This window comes from Nicotiana tabacum, chromosome 17 (assembly GCF_000715075.1).
Source record: "Nicotiana tabacum cultivar K326 chromosome 17, ASM71507v2, whole genome shotgun sequence".
Classification (NCBI taxonomy): domain Eukaryota; kingdom Viridiplantae; phylum Streptophyta; class Magnoliopsida; order Solanales; family Solanaceae; genus Nicotiana; species Nicotiana tabacum.
This window is the reverse complement of record NC_134096.1, coordinates 88518193-88540456: the sequence shown is the minus strand read 5'-3', so window position 1 is coordinate 88540456 and position 22264 is coordinate 88518193. Positions and strand designations below refer to the sequence as shown.

The 22264-nt window shown below is 39.3% G+C and overlaps 2 protein-coding genes and 2 pseudogenes across 2 annotated transcripts; 1 reads left to right on the top strand and 3 right to left on the bottom strand.

Moving 5' to 3' along the window:
• Positions 1 to 2054: 2054 nt before the first annotated feature.
• LOC107801583 (uncharacterized) lies at positions 2055 to 5864 on the top strand. The gene is made up of 6 exons (XM_016624929.2): positions 2055 to 2362; positions 4521 to 4619; positions 4707 to 4815; positions 4893 to 4964; positions 5087 to 5092; positions 5456 to 5864. Exons 1-6 carry the CDS (start codon positions 2070 to 2072, stop codon positions 5558 to 5560), a joined length of 684 nt encoding a protein of 227 aa, XP_016480415.2. The 5' UTR covers positions 2055 to 2069; the 3' UTR covers positions 5561 to 5864.
• A 1140-nt stretch (positions 5865 to 7004) lies between these two features.
• On the bottom strand, positions 7005 to 8744 carry LOC107801580 (F-box protein CPR1-like; annotated as a pseudogene).
• A 787-nt stretch (positions 8745 to 9531) lies between these two features.
• Positions 9532 to 18019, bottom strand: LOC107801581 (protein AUXIN SIGNALING F-BOX 2-like; annotated as a pseudogene).
• A 3179-nt stretch (positions 18020 to 21198) lies between these two features.
• LOC107801582 (uncharacterized) lies at positions 21199 to 22057 on the bottom strand. Its single transcript, XM_016624928.2, has one exon. It carries the CDS (start codon positions 21935 to 21937, stop codon positions 21404 to 21406), a length of 534 nt encoding a protein of 177 aa, XP_016480414.1. The 5' UTR covers positions 21938 to 22057; the 3' UTR covers positions 21199 to 21403.
• Positions 22058 to 22264: the final 207 nt, after the last annotated feature.

The window sequence follows — 22264 nt, the reverse complement described above, 5'->3', positions numbered from 1 at the left end:
CGGAGCTATAAAAATTTTCGGAACTGGATTCCGACTCTAGTATCAAAAAGTCAACTCATCGGTCAAATTTCCAAACTTAAATTCTTGTTTTTAGCCATTTCAAGCCTAATTTAGCTACGGACTTTCAAATAAAATTCCGAACAAGCTCCTAAGTCCAAAATCACCTTACGGAGCTGTCGGAATCATCAAAATTCTATTCCGGGGTCGTTTTCTCAAAATATTGACCGAAGTCAAACTTAGCACTTTAAGGCCAACTTAAGGAACCAAGTGTTCCGGTTTCACCCCAAACACTTCCAAATCCCGAACCAACCATCTCCGCAAGTCATAAATCATTACAAGCACCTACGAGAAGTTTTATTTTAGGGAACGGGATTCTAAAAGTTAAAATGACCGGATGGGTCATTACATAAAGATAATTAATTTAATGGGTAGAAAAGTAAATGGGTAAGTAAGGGTAAATAGTTCTATTTTATGGGTAATTGTGTCGTTCACCCAGTTGTTACCGTAGTTCTGACTACACATCTCAAACTCCAGTACTTGTTACTGAGCAATCTCCAATTTTCAGTAGTTGTTGCAGGATTTTTTTCTATGATCTAGTAGGGTTGGGCATAATACCGACCGAACCAAAAAATCGACCGAACCGTAAACTTCAGTTTATTCAGTTTCGATTTTTTGACTTATTCGGTTGGTTTGCGATTTATATTTTTTATAATTTCAATATTCGGTTCGGTGCTCGATTTTGCAACTTCGATTTTCGGTTAAACTGAAAAATCGAAGTTTCATAGAGGGTATGGCTCCACCAGCCTTGATGTTGAGATTGACATTTTTCTTTTGCATTTTTTCCCCAAAACTTGCAAGAAAAAGTGTTGCAAAGCGTTTGTCCAAAACTTTCTAGAAGTTTTTGGAACAAACGTTCTTTATAGTTATTTTCTTGAAGTTGTGATTAGCGGGTGATTTTTAAACAATTTTTTCAAAAGTCTTGTCCTTCACTCATAAAATACACACAAAATCGTCAAAAGCGCTTAACGGTCTAAACAAATGTTCTAACTTATACACACTCTTTTTGAACTTTTTTCCAAACGTTATCTAATTAGCTAAAATCCAAGTCCACCTCAGAAAATAAGTAGCAACAAAGTATTTGTACTAAATAGTTCTTTCCACAATCTTCTTAAAGCACCTTTCTACAACAGCTCGAGTGAATTTGCCAATGTGCATATTCCTCATTTTTTTTCTTGCTCATCAGCCAAAGATGTTGTAATGGAAGCTACACACCTTTGGGATTTGAACTTGCTTAGATTATGCTTCTAGATGATTGTCTACCTCTCTACGAGATAATTATATTGTAAGTAATATTTATCAAATAAATTTATATTTGCTACATCAACTAAATGATTTGGCTAATCATATTATAAGTATCGTGTTTTCGAGTTTTAGTTGCGCTAAAATATGAAATTAGTCATATTTTTTAGTAAAAAAAGTCCATTTTAAAAGCTCAATATGACAAGACTAAACCGACCGAATTGAACCGAAAATCGACCGAACCGAATTAGCAAAAACCGAAGAAACCGAACTAATTTTGGTTCGGTTATTGTTGCACCAAATAGAAAACCGAAAAACAGAACAAAACGAACCGAACTTCATAAAAACCGAATCGAACCGGCCGACGCCCACCCCTATTGTCTAGTTAGGGGTATTTTTGTCAAAATATTTTTTGATGTCAAAAGAGTATTTATTTTCCTATTACATTTTAATTAGTGACTAAAAACTCATAACATACCCAAAAAAGGGTCATCCCAGCTAATATTTTTCTATTAAAAAGGCTCCAGACCTGAATCAATTCTGAGTGGAGTCCAACTACAGGTCCTAGGGACTGATTTTGTTCAAGTGGCGGCCCCTTGCAAAAAGTGGCTGCACCCTAAAGAGCAATGTTAAAACAGGCTATTTGTAGGAGTCCAAATTCAATACAAGGCCGACTTTAAACTTGGGCTTAATCCAACATTGCTAATTTAACCCATGTCAGTGTAGGCTCAGTCCAGTTTAGAGCAACGTCATCGGGAGCAACTAGACCAATGACAGTCGGACATGTGGCCCATCTCCGATGCCAAATGCAAAGACCCTTAGCTGAAGACTCTTTTTATCATTTGTATCTGAATCTGAATCTGCAGCTGATTGTAAACATGGCGGATTGGACGAGGAAGTTCCTTTTAGCTACGGTCTTAGCTGTATTATGTTTCTCGTGGACCATCGCCGCCGACACCGACGGGCCATTCATCGTCGCACACAAGAAGGTGGCTCTTACTCGCCTCAAATCCGGCGTCGAACGTCTCTCCGTCTCCATCGACATCTACAATCAAGGATCTGCGTATGTCTTCTGTCCCTCTCCTTTTTTTTTTAATCAGATCCTGTACTTCCTTTTTTAAGCTTTTCTTTCATCGATGCTTTGCTAAATAAATATGCATGTCTATTAATTGCTTTCCTTGAAGATTCTGTTGTTTGGATCCGCGCGTTGGTTGGGTAAATAGTTATGTTATGCGTAATTTTTTTATTATCTGAGCTCGTATACTGTTTCCATAATAGGAAAATGATTAGACAGATAATCCAAAGTAATTCGCATTGATTATACTAGTAAGAGGCGTATTTATGGAGTCAAAGCTGATAAATACAACAATAGTTTGCTCAATTGGTAAGGAAAAAAGTTATATGCTGCATGCTAGCATAATCTCAGTTTTCTTTTGTCTCATTTCCAAATAGGAGTGCGAATTCTCTCGATCTGATTGTTTTGTTGGGTTATTAAATGTAATCAGTTTATGTTCTTTCTTACTTGTTTTTTTCTTTTTCTATCACTGTTACCTAATTGGGACTCGCAATTTCAGATCAGGAAATCAGATTCCTTTCTTATTGAAATCCCTATTAGATCTTTTATTGTTTTCCTTTTATTTATTTTTTGATCGGAAAAATTTTCTATTGCTTCTTGAAGGTGAAGCATCCGTGGAATATGAGCAAATAAACTACAAATGAAGAGATTGGAATCCCTTTTTGACTTTACCTCCCATCCTCAATAATTAAACATTTTATTTGTATATCGCCAGGAATAGAAAGAGTAAAAGATATAAACACACTTTACATTAGCTTTCATCTTTAATTTTGTGTCTATTATCATCCTATATTTGCAGTTTAGAATAGTTGTTTATCTATCATCTATGGTTGTAGTAAGATCCTTCTTAGCGCTTGAGATTGGAATTCTTGTCTGATGCCACTGACTTGTCACCAGCAGGTAACAGCTGAGTAAACTTTATAATGCTTGATACTCTAACACCAGCAGTTTAGAATTCTTGGTTGTAGAATAGTTGTTTATCTATCATCTATGGTTGTAGTAAGATCCTTCTTAACGCTTGAGATTGGAATATCAGCTAGTTTAGAATAGTTGTTTATCTATCATCTATGGTTGTAGTAAGATCCTTCTTAACGCTTGAGATTGGAATTCTTGTCTGATGCCACTGACTTGTCACCAGCAGGTAACAGCTGAGTAAACTTTATAATGCTTGATAAACTAACACCAGCAGTTTAGAATTCTTGGTTGTAGAATAGTAGTTTATCTATCATCTATGGTTGTAGTAAGATCCTTCTTAACGCTTGAGATTGGAATATCAGCTAGTTTAGAATAGTTGTTTATCTATCATCTATGGTTGTAGTAAGATCCTTCTTAACGCTTGAGATTGGAATTCTTGTCTGATGCCACTGTCTTGTCACCAGCAGGTAACAGCTGAGTAAACTTTATAATGCTTGATAAACTAACACCAGCAGTTTAGAATTCTTGGTTGTAGAATAGTTGTTTATCTATCATCTATGGTTGTGGTAAGATCCTTCTTAACGCTTGAGATTGGAATATCAGCTAGTTTAGAATAGTTGTTTATCTATCATCTATGGTTGTAGTAAGATCCTTCTTAACGCTTGAGATTGGAATTCTTGTCTGATGCCACTGACTTGTCACCAGCAGGTAACAGCTGAGTAAACTTTTGCTTGATAAACTAACACCTAGATGAATTAAATGAAGGGTTAAACGTTATAGTTCCAGACTTTGATTGATAATAAGAGGCTGATAGTTTGGACTCTAAAATTATTGTGTACAATGTTCAACATGATTAAACCATCTAGAGGAGTGCTGAGGATTGTTTTTGGTCAAAATAGTATTTTCCTTTTGAATAATACGGTGTTCTTACTTTCTTTTCACATTGTTAGCAATCTCTCGGTACATCAGCATGATTCAACCCTTGTGCTCATTCCTGAACCGTCTGTGGGATAGACTAATTCCCTTGGCTTCAATTTGGTGAAAAGTTAAGGAATCTAAGAATTCACAAACTTTTTAGAAATGACTTGCATGATTCTTTTTATCCTTTCTTGTGCAACCGACTTCACTCTAAATCGTTCCCAGAGATCTACCTCTAGATATCTGTCATATGCTATCTGTATAATCATTTACCAATGATGTGCTTTGACATGAAAAAGCTTTTTTTGTTCAGGACGGCATATGATGTGAGTCTTTATGATGACAACTGGTCTCAAGATGTATTTACCATTGTCGCTGGTAACACATCCATGTCATGGGAAAGGCTGGACGCGTGAGTCCTCATATTATTGGTGGCATCTAACAATTTGATTTCTTTATCTTGTCTCTTTCTCATGTTGGTTTGCCTGTCTGATGTCAGTGGGACCGCTCTCTCCCATTCCTTTGAGTTGGAGGCTACAAAAAAAACAGTGTTTTATGGTGCACCAGCGGTTATAACATTCCGCATTCCCACAAAGGCTGCTCTACAGGTTCACATTCTTGCTTGTATGGTTCTATTTAGTATGCTTGATATGGACGACATTGATCTATAATGTTTTTGTTTTAGGAGGCATACTCAACTCCAATCCTCCCACTTGACATACTAGCTGATAGGCCTCCGGAGAAGAAGTTCGACTGGGTAAGCTTGAACACTATTAGCTAGCTGCACAAACTACAGCACACATATTCTGTTAATTGTATTTGCTAAGAGAATTTCCTTTTTTGCATGGATTGTCCCAAACTCTTGGTGAATATTCACAGGCAAAGGTATGACATCTTCCTGTAATAGTGTTAGATTTGATAATGCTTACTGTTGCATAAGTTACGTACAGAAAGTGGAGAATTCCACAAGTTTCTAGGTTATCAATCATTATCTGATATAGAAAAAGCGTATCTGAATTTAGAGAGAATGAGAACTACATGGTTTGATAACTTATCCTATTTGATATATCTCTGAGAGCACCCCTAAGTTAGACGTGTTGTTAAATTTAGAATTTCTGTATCTTATATGTCCCACGTGTTGCCTTCTTCATAAAGCAGTATGGTTTTTCTATGAATATGATGCGCTTTGTGGAAATATTTGAAAGTTATAAGAATTAGGGCCTCATTTGTATCTCCCCTTGTTTACAGAGGTTGATGGCAAAATATGGCTCTTTGGTTTCTGTGATCTCAATTGTGGTTCTATTTGTCTACCTGGTCGCGACCCCTTCAAAATCAAGCAAAAAGAAACGCTGAATACAAATTAGATGTCTTGGTCATTATTCCGGCAAGAATCAATCGGAACCTTCAGGATTTATCTTTTCTTCCTCGTTAGTCAAACATCAGTTTATTTACCAGTTTTAACTTTTACACTTTGTAACAACATCCAAGCAGGTAATTAGACTGAGATTAACTCTTCGGCAGATCTCTAAGCTAAGATTTTCTTCACTTTTATGAGAATTTTGTACTGGGTTACTTGAATACCTAAGTTTTGTTTTTTGTGCTTTCCTGTTTGTGGTTGGCATGCTTCTTGAGCATCAACGATTTTCATTTTCTTACACTTCCATATGTGCCTTTCCATTTTAAGAAGTGCGAAATATTTTGCTGGTCGGATGATGGATCAATTAGAGTTGTTTAGTTGACAAAGACAACTGGGTTTAATTAAGGTTCTAATCATTTCAGGATGCTTGTAATATTATAGTCGACCAATATTGACCCTTGTGCACGGTTTTCTTTGGAAATATTATGTCTTCATGCCCATGAGTAATGATGTAGCCTGTAATTTGGGCACTTTTGGATTGTGATTTGGCATGCATATGATGTGGAGCTGTTCAGTCACATTATCAGAGAATAAGTCACCAGTTTTGTCTAAAGATCTCCACTGACATTTGAGCTACCAACTTTGGTGTTTTCCCCCTCTTTTAGGAAACAAACTCCACACAAAATTACATACTCTCTTATGTCTTCCTTCACCACAAATATTATTGCTGCAAATTGATCAATGCGGCTTGCCATTTGCTAAGTGCCAAGAATACAAGCCTTCCTTGACTAGTGCAAAATCTACAGTCTCTTCGTAGGTACACGTTATATATATTCGTGGATCTTTATCAGAGTAATTTGGATGCAGGAAATTGACCTGTAATGTGACAGGAACAAAGACATATTATAGAGTATTTGGGCTGTGATAGCAGTGGCGAAGCTAGAAAATTCAATAAGGGAGTTCAAAATTTTGAAACATTTGCCAGTGGGCTATGCAAAGGGTGTTCAACGTCTATTTTTGACGAGTTTAATTTCTATGCATTCACATTATAGAGAAAGATTATTGTTTTTCGGCGAGTTTAATTTCTATGCATTCACATTATAAATAAAATAATAGTTGCATAATCACATCATTTAAAAGATAAGTACAGGTAATTCTATTTAATAATATTGATTATTAATTTAAAATAAATGGAAAGTAACATGTTATAATAGGATAAATTACAATATGAGATAAAAAAAAATCATAGTACTAATATATAGTACCTCTTAAATCCTTAAAGCCAATTCAATTCAATGAGTACTAATTATTTGTCTCACCAAAATCAAACAGCCCACTCAGACGCATACACTATTAATCTAAAATCAAACAATCCACTTAGAGCGAGGCGGACTCAAGTAAACCCTCTTCTTATAAGATGGGGTCCGCGCCCCTGCTCGTGAAGTAGAAAGCACGAGTTACTAACAAAATGAGCTGATGTGCTTCCTGAAGAAAACTTGGTTTACTAACTAACATAATTAATACATAGATGACAAAACTAAACTATATAAATTGAAGGTAAGCAATTTCAAAAGGCACTACATTTCAAAGCAGTAGATAAAATTATAAGAATAACATGTTGTAGTAAGAAGAAAAAAGTACCTAGATCTAGCATAAGAGAATAATATACTAAGTAATGAGAGCCATAATTATTATCTAGACGATCAACGACATACTCTAATGCCCCAATTTCGGAGAGATCAGACTTTCCGTATAGACAAATTGATCAATACCATCGTTATCAATGGTAACTGCATCAGTATCATCACAATCTAGAGGCCACATTCGATTGCTTAATCCAACTGATCCACCGGATATTATTCTATATTCAATTTTTGTTAGTTTTCTCCAATCTTCATAGCCGAACAGTACTTCACCATCTGAAAACATATATACTGGTATTATACGTAGAATTCCATTATTTGGTACAACGAACAATTTTGTCCAAGATTCTTTAACACCATAGTCTTTCATCACCCATAAATTAAAAATTCTCTCGTCCGTGTAATAAACACAAAGCTTTCCTCCCAACACTGATACGCCCACATCAAAATCAACCTTGATTTTATATAAAGGGAGCAAGCACATCGTCTCTGGCAATGCTATCTCTCCATACATTTCATCTGAAATATTAAACATAACCATGGAAAGCCTTGATAAGATACCAAGCCAATTAAATGCTCCGTGTAGAGATGTCAAACGTTCTCCAATAGACAGCAAAGAGCTATCTGTCCTACCTGAGGATCGATCAATTTTTCGCCAGGAACCACTTTTTAGTGCCAGAATTTCATTAGCGTCTGTCATCCCCAGACATGTCAATCCTAATAACTTTATAATCATCAGTAGTAGAGTCATATCCCAATCCATAAGTAAATTCCTCCTGATATTCATCACAAATAAAGTTTAAGTTTTCAGAGTGGGGAAGTAGTACTGATTCTCCTGTGGAGGGGTTCCATATCAATAATATTGAAGGCTCTTCCTGATTAGGAATAATCCAAATCCCGATGAGAAACAAGCCATCGCAACAAGAAAAGACTTTTATACCATCGCCTGGTTTAGAATTTGAAGGCCAATCAAATCTCCGGATATCCTTAACAAGTTGAACCAAGGATAAAGAAGAACAATAGAAGTAATAACGTTTATCCTTAGGGGTCCATTGGGAAAAAAGAATTTCTTGGGAATTGGGTTCGTACTTGGCATGATCGAGATGTTTCTTCTTAAAATAAGGTTCAGAGATCAATGTATTCTAAGATTCTGAAATACACTTGAAACGAATAAGTGATTTCACCGGTAGCCTGCTGAGGATGTCCGTAAGTATTTCATCCTTTTGGATGTGAATTCCCATCACCATACTACAGGACAAAAATAGGTTTTTGGTAGTTCCCATCACAGGTTGAAAAAAGACGAAGAAGAAATAAGCTATGGCAATTAGAGAAGTATTTCCAGCGACTGCAGGTAGCTGTGATCAAGAGAAAGAATATAATGCAGTCCGGAGAAAGAAATATGTGTCGAAATAGGGTTAAGCGTTCTATTTATAACTTTGTTTCCTTGTTGAAATAAAATAAGGATTGGAGTACTTTTTTTGTGTTGTCATTGTATAAGGATTCCACGTTCTAAATAGAATGGTCACTTTTAACCTAAATAATCTATTATTTAAATAGTTAACCAAAAAAAATTGCCTAAATTGATGGCTACAAATAAGGAGGACGTTTTAGGTATATTGGTAGTTCCCCAGAATGTTTCATTACTCCAACCAGCTCGTTTATATATTCATCATACAGTAAGTGTAACTAAATTCAAAAGCAACAAAGTAAATACTGTTTTCAATGCCAAGCGGGTTCTGCCTACCTAGTATAAAGGCTTTATGCTTTTCAGATAAAATTCACATATAAAAGTAATTTAAGTTTTTTCGATGAAGTCATCATTAACAATTAAACAACAATAGCAATTTAAAGGCTGCTCTTAGATGCAGGTTTTGGTCTACTTTCTTTAACAAAATGGTGGGAACAAAGATCCAGAGGACTAGTCCAGTTCATTACATGTATCAGTTATAGAGAGAGGACAATGCACTAAAAACTGACAAGAATATGAATTGATTTGGCCTTCCACTGGAGGAATCAAAGACATAGGGAAATGCCTAAATTTTTATAAGAAAAAGTTCTAATTAATGATAAAATTCACCACTCTCACAGTCGCAAGAATATCTAGGCACGTCAACTTGTAATAGTACAACAATGAGAGTTGGTGAACTAAAGTAGTGCTCCACTACAGTATGCTGATAAAGATAGAAGCTGAGACCTGAGAGACCCAAAGTCTATGAGAAGATTTGTAACTGGAAAAGCTATATACCGCAAGGATTAAGAAATAAAGTAGAAGAGTTAAACTATCAAGATATAAGGATTAAGGGGAAAGCTTTTGTAAGGAGAAATTAACAGAGCAAGGGCAGCTGCTTTCAACTCATGGATTGTTCTCATTCCAACAAATACATGAAGTTAATCGCCAGATTAGGATTACATAATAGTTCATTTAAACAAACTAAACAAACAACTGCAGCACTGGGAAACTTCTCCAGTGCAGATGCACACAAGTATCCTCTACAATGTCCGAACAAAATTAGGTGCATCTTTCCTGGGCCCAACCAGTGTGCGGTACAAGTACATCATCTCTATTTTATCGTCGTCCTCCTCCTCATCATCATCATCAGGGCTAGTGATCTCCACATTGAGCCCTGGCATCTTCTGTGCCAGTGTCTTGCATGCTCCAAGGGTCACTTGGCAGGACAACATACAAAGGGATCGTATCGTTTCATACTTCCTCACGCCCCCCCAGGAGTGCCACATTACCAAAAGGGCTATTCATGATATCAAGTTTTTTCAGTTTCTTACAGCCATTCAACACATATAGCATCCCGCCATCACTGTCTCCAGCAAAGGGTATGGTTAGCACCTTCAGCTGCTCAGCATACATTCCTATGTAAAGGAATACTTGATCAGTTAAAAGACCAGAGAGTTTCAACTGCTTAAGGCCTTTGCATGACTGTACAATTGCCCCAAAACCTTCATCAAGTGGCTGCTTAGTCATTGCATCTGGCACTTTCGAGTTCCCAGTATGCAATATGAAACGAACTAAATTGGGGCAATTTTTTGCCACAGTTATTAGTGCTGCATTAGTCATCTGCTCGCACACATACGACAATGATTTAAGCTTTGGGCAACCAGCTGATACAGCAACCAAGCCTTCTTCAGTAATACCCTGCATCCTCCCTGGGAAGACCCTTAATTCCTGCAGCTCTTTACTAGTAGAAGCCACAGCGCCGAGCCCTTTATCTCCAATATTATCTCGAATCTATAAAAAGAAGTTTATGTCATTTCATGTAATTGTCTAGAAAGAAAGCAGATAAGGTATTCAAATTGGGGGGGGGGGGGGGGAGAATATCGAACCAATAGGCGCTCTAGCTTCGAGCAATGATGAATCAGTTCGCTGAGATTACTACTGTCGATCCGCGAACAGCTCAAAAAGGATGTCAAACTCTGACAGATTGGATAAATGGCTGGCAGGCAGCGAGGAGACACCACAATGAAGAACCCAGACAAGCTCCTAATTGAAGTACACTTCTGAAGAGCATTCTTTAGTTTATTGTAAGTCTCTGAAACTGGACGAGTGACAAAGGTCTCAACCCCCAAGTCCACCAATTGAGGAGTTTGAACTACAATCCTTTGAAGAACATCAAGAGGCACGTGATAATTTAACCTCAGACTTGTTAGGTTTGGACATCTGGCCACCAGTCTCTCAAGAGATCTAAAGTTAACTTGTCCTTTGAGGCAACCAAAATTTGAGGAGACAAGGGTGGTGCAGTTGTCAGGGTAAACAACTAAGCCACTGTCCTCTGTCATCATGAACTACATTTTCTTGCAAGTCCAGCTCTCTTAATAACCTGCATTTGTGTGAACTAGATCAACAAACTAAACATTTGAAAGCAAAGGAAGGTTCTAGCATGTATAGACCAAAAATCTGTCCTTGTAATATTTAGCATAAAATGACATTAATGAATGTCATCGGCCGGGCTCGCCTAAGATGTAGCAAGATTAACTGCCGAGGTGCCAATAGAAGCCGTGGTCGAGATATCAATAGAGATCGCAGTCAAAGCGTCAACAAGGGTCAGGTCGAGATCGATTATTAGTGATGAGATTTGTAACGGCTAATTTGTCAGAACAGGGTATTAGAAAGGGAAATATTCTAGTGAATATTCCTGATGTTTGTATTATTAGGGTTTTCTAAGAAAAAGGGCTCATATATATAGAAAGAGACAATGATAAGGGCATGTAATATTTTCTGATAAAAGCACTTTTTGAGAAGAAGACTCTCTCTAAAAGATACAAACACTACATTTCTAATAAGATTCTACCATCCATTATTCTCTATTTTTCCATCAGATCCGAGAATTATTCATACAAATCTTGGACTTATATGTCATTTATCATTGTCAGGAGAAATATTCGTTCACCCATTCATTATTGGGTGAATCTTCCTCCTTATTTACTTAAATGCCACTTATTGTCATTTATTGCTAGCTATATCTTCATTAACGTTTATGCTTCAAGAATATTTTGCATTTATTATCACCAACCATTTACGGGGTCTGTCCCATCTACTGTATATTTTCAAGATTAGTGTCTAGAGTTATTATTCTTAACTAGATTTAACCCCTTGTTACATAAATTTAATAGTCTAACCAGAAGTTATCCTTTTTGGTCAAACAATTTGGCGCCGTCTGTGGGGATTTTCTAGTTAAATTTTTAGTTTCTTCTATAACTAGCACAGTTTACAAAAAAAAAAGTAACAACAACAACCCAGTATAATCCCACTAGTGGGATCTAGGGAGGGTAGTGTGTACGCAGACCTTACTCCTACCCCGGGGTAGAGAGATTGTTTCCGATATACCCTCGCCTCCCTCCTCCAAGAATTCCCCACCTTGCTCTTGGGTGACTCGAACTCACAAGCAAAACTCCTTTTTCCTTGTCCACACAGATCTGACATGGCAGGTAATGGAGAAGAAAGAATGAAGGCAGTGGCCGATCTCACCACTAACTTCTTGAACACCATCAACAAGGTTTCTGGAACAGAAGGCGAAGATATAACGCCTAACGCGTCCCCTAGGCGAGGTGGGTCGCCCCTCCCTCACGACAGTATCACAACATCCCGTGGTAAAGGAGCTTCCACGTCCACGACGGAAGAGGCGCCACCAGCAGTGAAAAAACTACTTGAAGCTTGGCTAACAAACACGCTAGCCAGCATCCTCGACAAGCCTGCCCAAGAGGAAGCTAGAGAGAACACAAGGACTTGCATTACACCGACAACGGCCGAGCAGCACGGCCCTTTCCATCCAGCAACAGGTATCACTCACAATGTTAATAATGCAAGTGACGGCACCCTCACAGCCATTCTGAGGAAGATGGAAGGAATGTAAAATGAGAACAAAATGCTTAGGGACCAAATGAGAGAGCACCAAGAAAGAGTCGACAAAATACCGGTTGCCCCAAAACTCTTGCCAAAAAGAGACGCTGGTCGATTCGTCGAGCAACCCTACAGTGATGAAGCCTCCCCACATGCCATACCCAAGACCTTCAAGATGTCGCCTTATTTGAAAATATATGACGGCACGACCGACCCCGAAGATCACGTAACTCACTATGTCACTGCGGTAAAGGGCAAACAAGTATCCTCCATCTTGTTGAAAAGGTTCAGCGAAACCCTCACCGGAGGAGCATTAACTTGGTATTCACAACTGCACGTGCGTTCCATCGAAACATTCGAAGAGATGGCCGACAAGTTCGTAACGGCCCATGCTGGGGCAAAGAAAGCGGAGGCAAGAGTGAACGACATATTTGACATCAAACAATCGCCCGGAGAGGAATTGAGGGACTTCCTCGCTCGATTCAACCGAGTAAGGATGACCTTACCAAATGTATCGGAAGGAATAGCTCAAGGGCAACCAGAAAATTATTAAGTCGGCTTATGAAATATCCTCCAACCACTTGGGATGAAATACACAACGCCTACTGTGCTGAGGTCCGTCCAGACGAAGACGACCTGAATGGGCCTACCCATCGGTTGACCTCGGTACAGGCCGAATCCAGGAAGGATCGAACAAATGATGCCAGAAGGGACCTTGCAGCTCCACGACCCAACCAAGAAAGGCATAAGCCGTACATCAGAAGCGCCATCATGCCCCCCTACTGCCACGAAGAGGGCCAATCTAGACCAAGGACAGGGACTCGCCGAAACGAGAGAGGTATGCCCACTTTACTATCCGCTCACAATTTCTGTGTGTCACCCTCAGAAATAGTCTACGCATTGGAGAAGCTCTGACCAAGAGTAAAGTGGCCACAAAAGATGAGGTCGGACCCAAGCATTAGAAAGTCAAATGCCCTCTGCGAGTTCCACCAAGAGCGAGGTCACAAAACTGAGGATTGCATTACCCTAAGGCACGAGGTCGTAAACATGCTTCACCAAGGACACCTCAAAGAATTGCTGAGCGACCATTGGAGGACTAACTTTGCCTGAGGACGCGAACAACAAGGACCGCCGAAGCCGCCCTCACCAGCCCGCACCATCCACACAATCATCGGCGGTGAGGACGATGCTTTCATCAACAACGTAAAATTCACCACGACCCACAAGCTCAAACTATCGATCACCCACGAACGGTATGACGAACTCAAAGAAAGTATCATCTACGATAAGTTAGATACCAATTGTTTGGCATTCCCTCACTATGACGCTCTTGTTATTACTTTACGAATTTTAGATACCGACGTAAGACGGATTATGGTAGATGACGGAAGCGGTGCGTGTATTATCCATCCCCGAGTACTCACACAAATGAAACTCGAGGACAAGATAATACCACGCTGCATCACACTAACAAGCTTTAACAATGCAGTTGAACGAATATCTGGCGAGATCACACTCCCCGTCCTGGCGGGTGGCGTCACCCTGGAAACCACATTCCACGTCATGGATCAGGACACGGCATACAACTCCATAATACGGCGACCGTGGATACACACCATGAGAGCTATACCCTCCAGCTTGTACCAAGTCATCAAATTTCCAACTCCATGGGGATATTTAGCATATGCGGAGAACAACGTACATCTCAAGAATGCTACTGCATCGCCATGACCACTCAACAAATGAAAGACAAAGAGAAGAGAACATAGCAATCAACAGGGTCGAGGTCGGTAGATGACGACATCAAATACGTCATCAGAGATCCCGATGTGGCAGAGGCCGCGGGATCGACTATAGAGGACCTCGACCCCGTTCAGCTAGATGTTAACGATCTCAGCAAGAAAGCTTACATCGACTGCAAACTCCAATGACCAGGTAAGTTTCGCAAATTCTTAATTGCTAACGCGGACCTGCTTGCTTTTAGACATGCAGATATGCCAGGTATCCCAAAGGAGATCGCCACACACAGATTGAACGTCGATCCACTCTATCCCCCGGTAAGGCAAGTTCGACGCAAGTTCAATCCCGTAATCAATGATGCGGTGCGCGAGGAAGTGGAAAAATTATTGGAAAATGGCTCTATTAGAGAATCGAAGTACCCCCAATCGATTGCCAACATGGTCATGGTAAAAAAGAAAAACGGCAAGTGGCGGATGTGCGTGGATTTCACCGACCTGAACAAACCTTGCCCCAAGGATTCGTTTCCACTACCTCATATCGACCAACTCATCGATGCGACAGCCGGACATGAGTTGCTGAGTTTCCTAGACGCCTACTCGGGCTACAACCAGATCCTTATGGAGGAAGCGGACCAGGAAAAGACCACCTTCATCACCCACCAGGGGACATACTGCTACAGGGTCATGCCGTTCGGACTAAAAATGCTGGGGCAACTTATCAGAGACTGGTGACGAAAATGTTCAAAGGACAACTCGAAAAGACGATGGAGGTGTACATCGACGACATGCTGGTCAAATCCAAAAAGAAAGAAGATCACATCGATCATTTAAGAGAAGCCTTCAGCATACTCATGCAATACGGCATGAAGTTGAACCCCGAAAAGTGCGCATTCGGCGTGTCCTCAGGCAAATTCTTGGGTTTCTTAGTGTCGCAGCGGGGTATCGAGGTCAATCCCGACCAAATCAGGGCCATCGAGGGCATACCAGAACACTTAACCACCAAAAAATAAGTCCAGAAGCTGACCGGCCGTATCGCCGCCCTGTCAAGGTTCATCTCGCGATCCTCTGATAGGTGCCACAAATTCTTCGGCGTACTTAAAAAGGAAAACAGCCTCCAATGGACCCCTGAATGCGTCAAAGCTTTGAAGGAGTTGAAGGTATACCTATCCTCGCCACCATTGCTCTCAAAACCGGAACCAGGACAGCCTCTCCTCGTATATCTAGCCGTATCCTAAGTGGCTGTGAGCGTAGTCCTAGTCCAAGAAAATAAAGGTACGCAATCTCACATTTAGTACATTAGCAAGACACTAGTCGACGCCGAGATGAGGTACCCCACCTTGAAAAACTGGCTCTGGCCTTAGTCGTAGCTTCACGAAAGCTTAGACCATATTTCCAATGCCATCCCATCTCGGTCGTCACTACTTTCCCCTTAAGAAGCATTTTACACAAACCCGAACTTTCGGGCAGATTGGCCAAATGGGCCATCGAACTAAGCGAGCATGATATCACATATAGACCGCGAACGACAATAAAGTGTCAGGTCCTCGCCGACTTCAGTGCGCACATACTGCCCGAAGTCGACAAGGAAGACCTCCACACTTCTCAAACACACGACCTCTGGGTCCTATACACTGACGGCGCATCTAACGCGTCGGGATCCGGGCTGGGACTCGTACTTGAAGTCCCGACAGGCGAAGTGATTCGCTAGTTCATAAGGTACCCGGACATGACTAACAACGAGGCCGAGTATGAGGCCGTAATTGCAAGACTAAAACTAGCACTCAAATACGGGGCGAAGCGGCTAAGGCTGCGCTGCGATTCCCAACTCGTGGTCAACCAAGTCAGAGGGACTTTCCAAATCAAGGAGCAGAGTTTACAAAAATAGTAGACCGAAATCTGCAAACTACTGCCCGAGTTCAACGAATGTCAGCTCGACCAGATTCCCTGAGCACAGAATATCGAGGCGGACGGCCTCGCCAAATTGACAGCAGCCACCAAAAACATCACAACCGAAGACCAAAGCGTGGTTTACCTCCTCAATTCGTCTGATAGACCAAATCGAGGTAAGAACCGTAAACCTAACTTGAGATTGGCGCAACCGTATTGCTACATATTTGCAGGACGGTATAATTCCCAATGATAAAAAAGAGGCCAAGAAATTGCGGATGCAAGCAGCCAAATACAGCATCGTTCACAACGACCTGTACAAAAGAACATATGGCAGCCCCCTAGCGAAATGCTTGGGTCCATATCGATATATTTTGACATAACTAAACAGTATAGTATCCCATATCGCATACAACGGCGAGAGTGTGTGTATACCTGCAATTGGAAGCAATGGCGGCAATACCATCGGTGGAGAAACCTTGACAGCTAACCAAAACCAAAGACTTGAAATTAGGAAAGGATCGAGAAAGAAGGCGGAGGCTCTCATCGGAAACCACCATTCGTTTAAGACGAAGCTCCTCCAAATGGACATGGCTATAGGCCAAGGTCTGAATCCAAAGGTGAACAAAGCCTCCCCAACTGGGCGGTACAAAAGTGAAAACATAAGAATCAGGCTTTCCCTTGAGAGCAAGGGATGTGAGCTTCGGAAACCTAGCGATCACCCTCTCGGGATCGATGGCATAGCAATTCCCAATGAAGACCTTGCTTTTGTTGAATCTGTCGATGTTGTACCAGGATTTGCACACCATAGACACCGCATTTCGACGCCTGTGACACGTCAAGTAATGGAAGACGTGCTCCACCACTTCCTCCGGTAAGTAAAAATAGTTCGCCATAAACAATACTCGAGAAAATGACAAAAATAGTCCCTTAACTTTGGAAGTAGGTTTATGATGGTCCTTTAAATATATACCTACCAGTTTTAGTCCTTTAAGTATTCACAAACTTAACAGTTTTGATCTCCATCCACCTTTTTAACCAACACCGTTAGTTTTTCCATTTTCTTGTCAATAAGTTGTCATTAAATCAATGAAACTGCACAAAATTCCACCAAACTGCACAACATTCAACAAAAATCCTGACATAAACTGTTACCATGAGGCAGCAGCACTTCTAGTCTAGTTTTAAATATATATCATGCAGCTAACTTTGCAAAGATAAACACCACAAAGCCCAGCCATATTGAAACCCATCTAGCGCTTACAAAGCAGACCAAACAAGAATCCGGTAATTGCCTAGGTACTGCCGGCATTTCGTTATCCGGCAAGGGAGTTCGGCCAAAAATGATGTACCTTCAACTAAGAAGAGAGAAAAATTCCCTCTTTTCAGTCTCTAAAACCCTTCATGTACTAGATCAGCTGTATTGTAAAATCAGAAGGCAAAATTAGACATTCTGTTGTTGCCTAATTTTCACTAAAGATTACGAGTCTTTGCCTTGTATTCATTTCTCCAAACTGGAGGAAGATGACGCGGTCAAGAGACATGGCAAAGACTGGAGGAAGATGAAGTCTTACTGACTTCTAAATAAACTAACACCGTTAGTTTAAAAAATGCATGGAGACTAAAATTGTTAAGTTTTTGAATACTTAAAGGATTAAAACTGATAAATATATATATTTAAGGGACCAACATAAACCTACCTTTAAAGTTAAGGGACCATTTTTGTCATTTTCTCAACAATACTCTACTTGATTATTACGAGGGAGCGTTCAAACCCTAATTATAGAATTCAGATAGATGAGTTACTGATAATGGCGATCATATATTTGGAGCTCAATGAAGAGATATACTACTAAACTGAACAGAACTAACCTCCGTTGCAGGCAAATGGCAATTTTTTCGTGAAAAATAAAATCCCCATTGATTATATCAATCCTGATCAACGGTGGCTGATGCGTACTGTATTAGTGAGTCGCAAGATAAGAGAGAATCACAAAACAAACGTTCCACTTTTACTCGCCTAATTTCCGACCTTAGTTTACGGAATTGCCATTTATTGATAAGGTGACGATTTCGATCTTTTTAAAGTGCAACATATTTTTATTTATTATAACAATAACATATTTATTGTTATACGATAGTCAAATATACCAGTGTGATTTTAGAAAAAATCCAAGGCCAATTGGCCTGGTAATGTTAACTATTGAAAGATTAAAATAGCAATAAATATAATTAAGTGAGAAAAAGTGTGTATAAAAATAAATATTTTATACTTATTGGTTTGATATAATTTTGAAGTGCGGATAAATTTTATAGATTGCCCTACAGCCTTTGCAGACTACAATATTGTGTAACTCAGGTTTATAGCATTCTACAAACCATTATGTTCCATTTATTTACTTGTACTAGTATTTATTTCTATCTCTTGTTATTAACGTGGAGTATTCAATCAATAGTAGCTTACAACTAAACAAGCCATTGGGAATTGAACCACTAAGCTATGAAAGATTTTGAAACTCTTAACCATTAAATTATATTTTTCGGCTATGTTAACGAGATTCAAAATATAATATATACAAGTTGATTTTGTTATCCGAACCCTCGGCCCCTGTCACTTCTCAATACCTCCGGGTTAACTCTTCTTTTTTTCTTTTTTCAAGTGACCATATATGAAGATTCTTTTACGTTTTTGGTATCGGAACTGGCACAGTGAGTGATCAAGAACTTTTCTTATCAAAAATTAAAAAAATAGAAGAGGAACTCCCACCTTAAGGATTTGTTTGTTTATGCGCAACTCCATGCTTCAATCGTAGTACTATATAATAATGGGACTTGACTTAAGTTTGACGTGCAGTCACCTAATCTAATTTTTGACGACGACTTTACAAATAAATATATCAGCAACAAATCGTGCAGTCTTCTTAATCAGCAAAGTTATTCATCTTCTCGGGTGTTAAATTAGTACAAGTAAATAAATTGGACTCACTCACCATCAGTTCCCAATGGCTTTACAACTAAACAAGCCATAAGGGCTACAAACCATCAGTTGAGCTTTTAATTCATTTTTTCGAATTTAATTATTGGACTCTTCATCTTGCATGCAGATAATCACGCCAAAAAAAAAAAGATCCTACAGTCATCTGTCACCCAATATTCAAAATAAGAAAAGTTTCACATTTGAAGAGTATTAATCAAAAGTTATGAAGAATTTCACAATCAATGGTAGTCTGGATCCTAAGCATTGATAACTTGAAAACTTAAAAAGCATCCATAGCATTAGCTGCAGCCTCACTACCAATTTGAAAGGTTCTCAGATCTCGAATCCAACTTTCAAGCTCAATCATGTCCAACTTCTACAGTAGGACAATTGACAGCAATTAACCAGCTGCCCTGGGGTTTGGATCATCAAAGTACACAAATCTATTTATCGACTCCATTACATGAACAAATTGATGTTTAAAGCCACTATGATCAAAGGTAAAGTGCAAAACAATTTAAAGGCTGATCTGAACTGCGGTTTTTCTCTACTTCTGTTAACCAGAAGGAGAGAAGAAAGAAGCAGAGTACTACTCCACTTAATTACAGGTGTCTGTTATACAGGAAGAACAATGCAACCAAAACTGCCAAGACTAGGCATTTGTTTGCCCTTTAACCATCCACGGCTGAATACTATGGTCTGAAGAGTGACCCGTTTCACCACTCTCACAGTAGCAAGAATATCTAGCCACATTGACTGGTAAATAATACAACACCACAAGAAATGAGCAAAAGAATGAAGGTACGTGGAAGTTGGTGAATAAAGGTGCTCAATGATCAGTTCTCATCTCTTAAAGGTTAATGCACATTAGTTTCCTCAAAAAAGTTAACTACTTCACTTTCTACATATATATTCAAACTTTTATTACAAAAACAGAACAGCAACTTGCACTATAAAATCCATCATGTCACTGCAAAGACACTAGAAAAACGAATCTTTTGCTTAAGCAGAGTGTCCTAAATGGAGCACAATCCACCACGCCTCCCCCATCTTCATTTTTTGCCTTTTCAGAAGGTCAACATTTTGTTGAAAACAAATACTATTTGATGAAAATCTTATTCCCTAGCAAACTTTGGTCTATCAAATCCATAGAGTAAAGACTGTTATGTTAAACCAAGCTGTCAAGTGATTACTTTGATACCTAACAAGTTGTCAAGTGATTTAACCAACAACAGCAATCCACCCTAGATTCAGATTAGGGCTATTAGGCGCAAACTCTACAGCCATAACCTGGTCATGTATGCCCTCTTTTTTGAAGATTTCTGCTGAGTTTCAGTCCGAATGCTTACTATCATATGATGAATTACTCCTTTTTCCTAACAAAGATCATATACCAGGCAGAGGGCCATTTTCAACTTACTGCTAATGAACCAAAACTGATAACCAGTCGAGCTAGGTCATGCAGAGAGAACACTTTATTCTGCCAGATGCTGGCTTTCCTTGGACAACCAAAAAAACTGGCGAAAGAACAACATTATTAACATCATAATTTTTCACATGTGAAATGGAAATGAGATGACAAAATCAGCAGTTAAAGCTTGGTAAACAAATTTATTAAGCACCAAGAATTATATTACATCCAAAGGCCTAGTTCTTACAATGCAGAATAACCTGATGGCCATTAAAGGGCAACGATTGCATTAAACAGAGACCAATTCTTCCTTTAGAAATTCATGTACAAAAACATTGCCACATTAAGATAAACATCTGTTAGACAATTCCGTACCCATCTTAAACATGATCATAGAGTAACCTCAGCACGTTAAACATCTAATAGACTATCCAGTTCCTATCTTAGATAGGGAACATTGATGTCAAATAAACATTCATTTACCGAGATTAGCCTATCACCAAATTCATATAAGCCAATCTCAAAGCCTAAGGATAGAAGATGCTGCGCTTGCTACAGATAGCAACTTCTAAAGCAAATTATCAGGGAAAATAAGCAAAAGCAAATAACAATTGCAAGAGAAAGAGATTAATAAAATTGGTTAAGGATAAGGTAAATCCCCAACTACATTAGACATGTAGATCCAAGTTGAAATACAAGAGGAATGCAACTATTTAACCACATTGCTAGTACGAGGAGAGATGAGTTGAAGACTTAGTATTGCTAATAAGACTCAATTAATCATTTTAATAGCTTTTTGGAAGCTCAAAAACTGAATTAAGCATCGCTACCATCAGGATTTATCACCTTTAGCGGGGTCATCAGAAATCTTAAGACCAGAGTGAAGGGTACGCCGTCGAGTCCTGGAGGGAATAATGTTGCCCAAATCGACCTCCGCCAGTAGATCGTCGGAGAGGTCAGTATCACTGTCAACATCAGACGCGCTTCCAAAATCGTTCGAATCATCATCATCGTCGGAGTCCTCCTCGATCAACTTTCCCTTGCCCTTGTCATCCCTTAAAATCCCCTTACCTTTACGATCGATTTCGGCCTCTCCGTTGGACTGCTCATCGTCCTCCTCCGCGTCATCATCATCGTCTTCCTCATCCTCCTCGCCTTCATAGTCATCTTCATCTTCTTCTTCGTCCTCCTCTTCAACTTCCTCGAGTTTGTTTGAATCAGTACTTGCGAGTTTTTGCTTCTTGTTTACATCATCGTGTTCCTGGGATTTGGCAATAGATTCTTCTTCTGCAGCAGCAAGAATATCTTGGGGCTTTCTTTTCACTGGGAATGTGTGTTCTTCTTCGTCTTGTCCTGTTTCTGCCATTTTCCTTTTGGTTTGGTGTTTTCTGGGGTTTGGGAGGACACCCAAACTAGGGCTTTTGAGGAGAGTGTTCACTGCACCAGTACTCGAGCCTTTGAGGAGTACTTGATAGTGGATACTCGTGTCCGGTCAAAGAATTTTCTTTTTATAAAAGTAAATATTCAATTTAATTGAAAAGAGTATTGTTTAACTTTAACCTAAAATTGGGATAATAAGTTACAACAATGACAACAACAACAATCCAGTATAATTTCACTAGTAGGGTCTGATGTTACTTCTGATAGGCTCTCTCCCTCCAAGAACCTTGTCAATAAGTTAATGAATTGAATT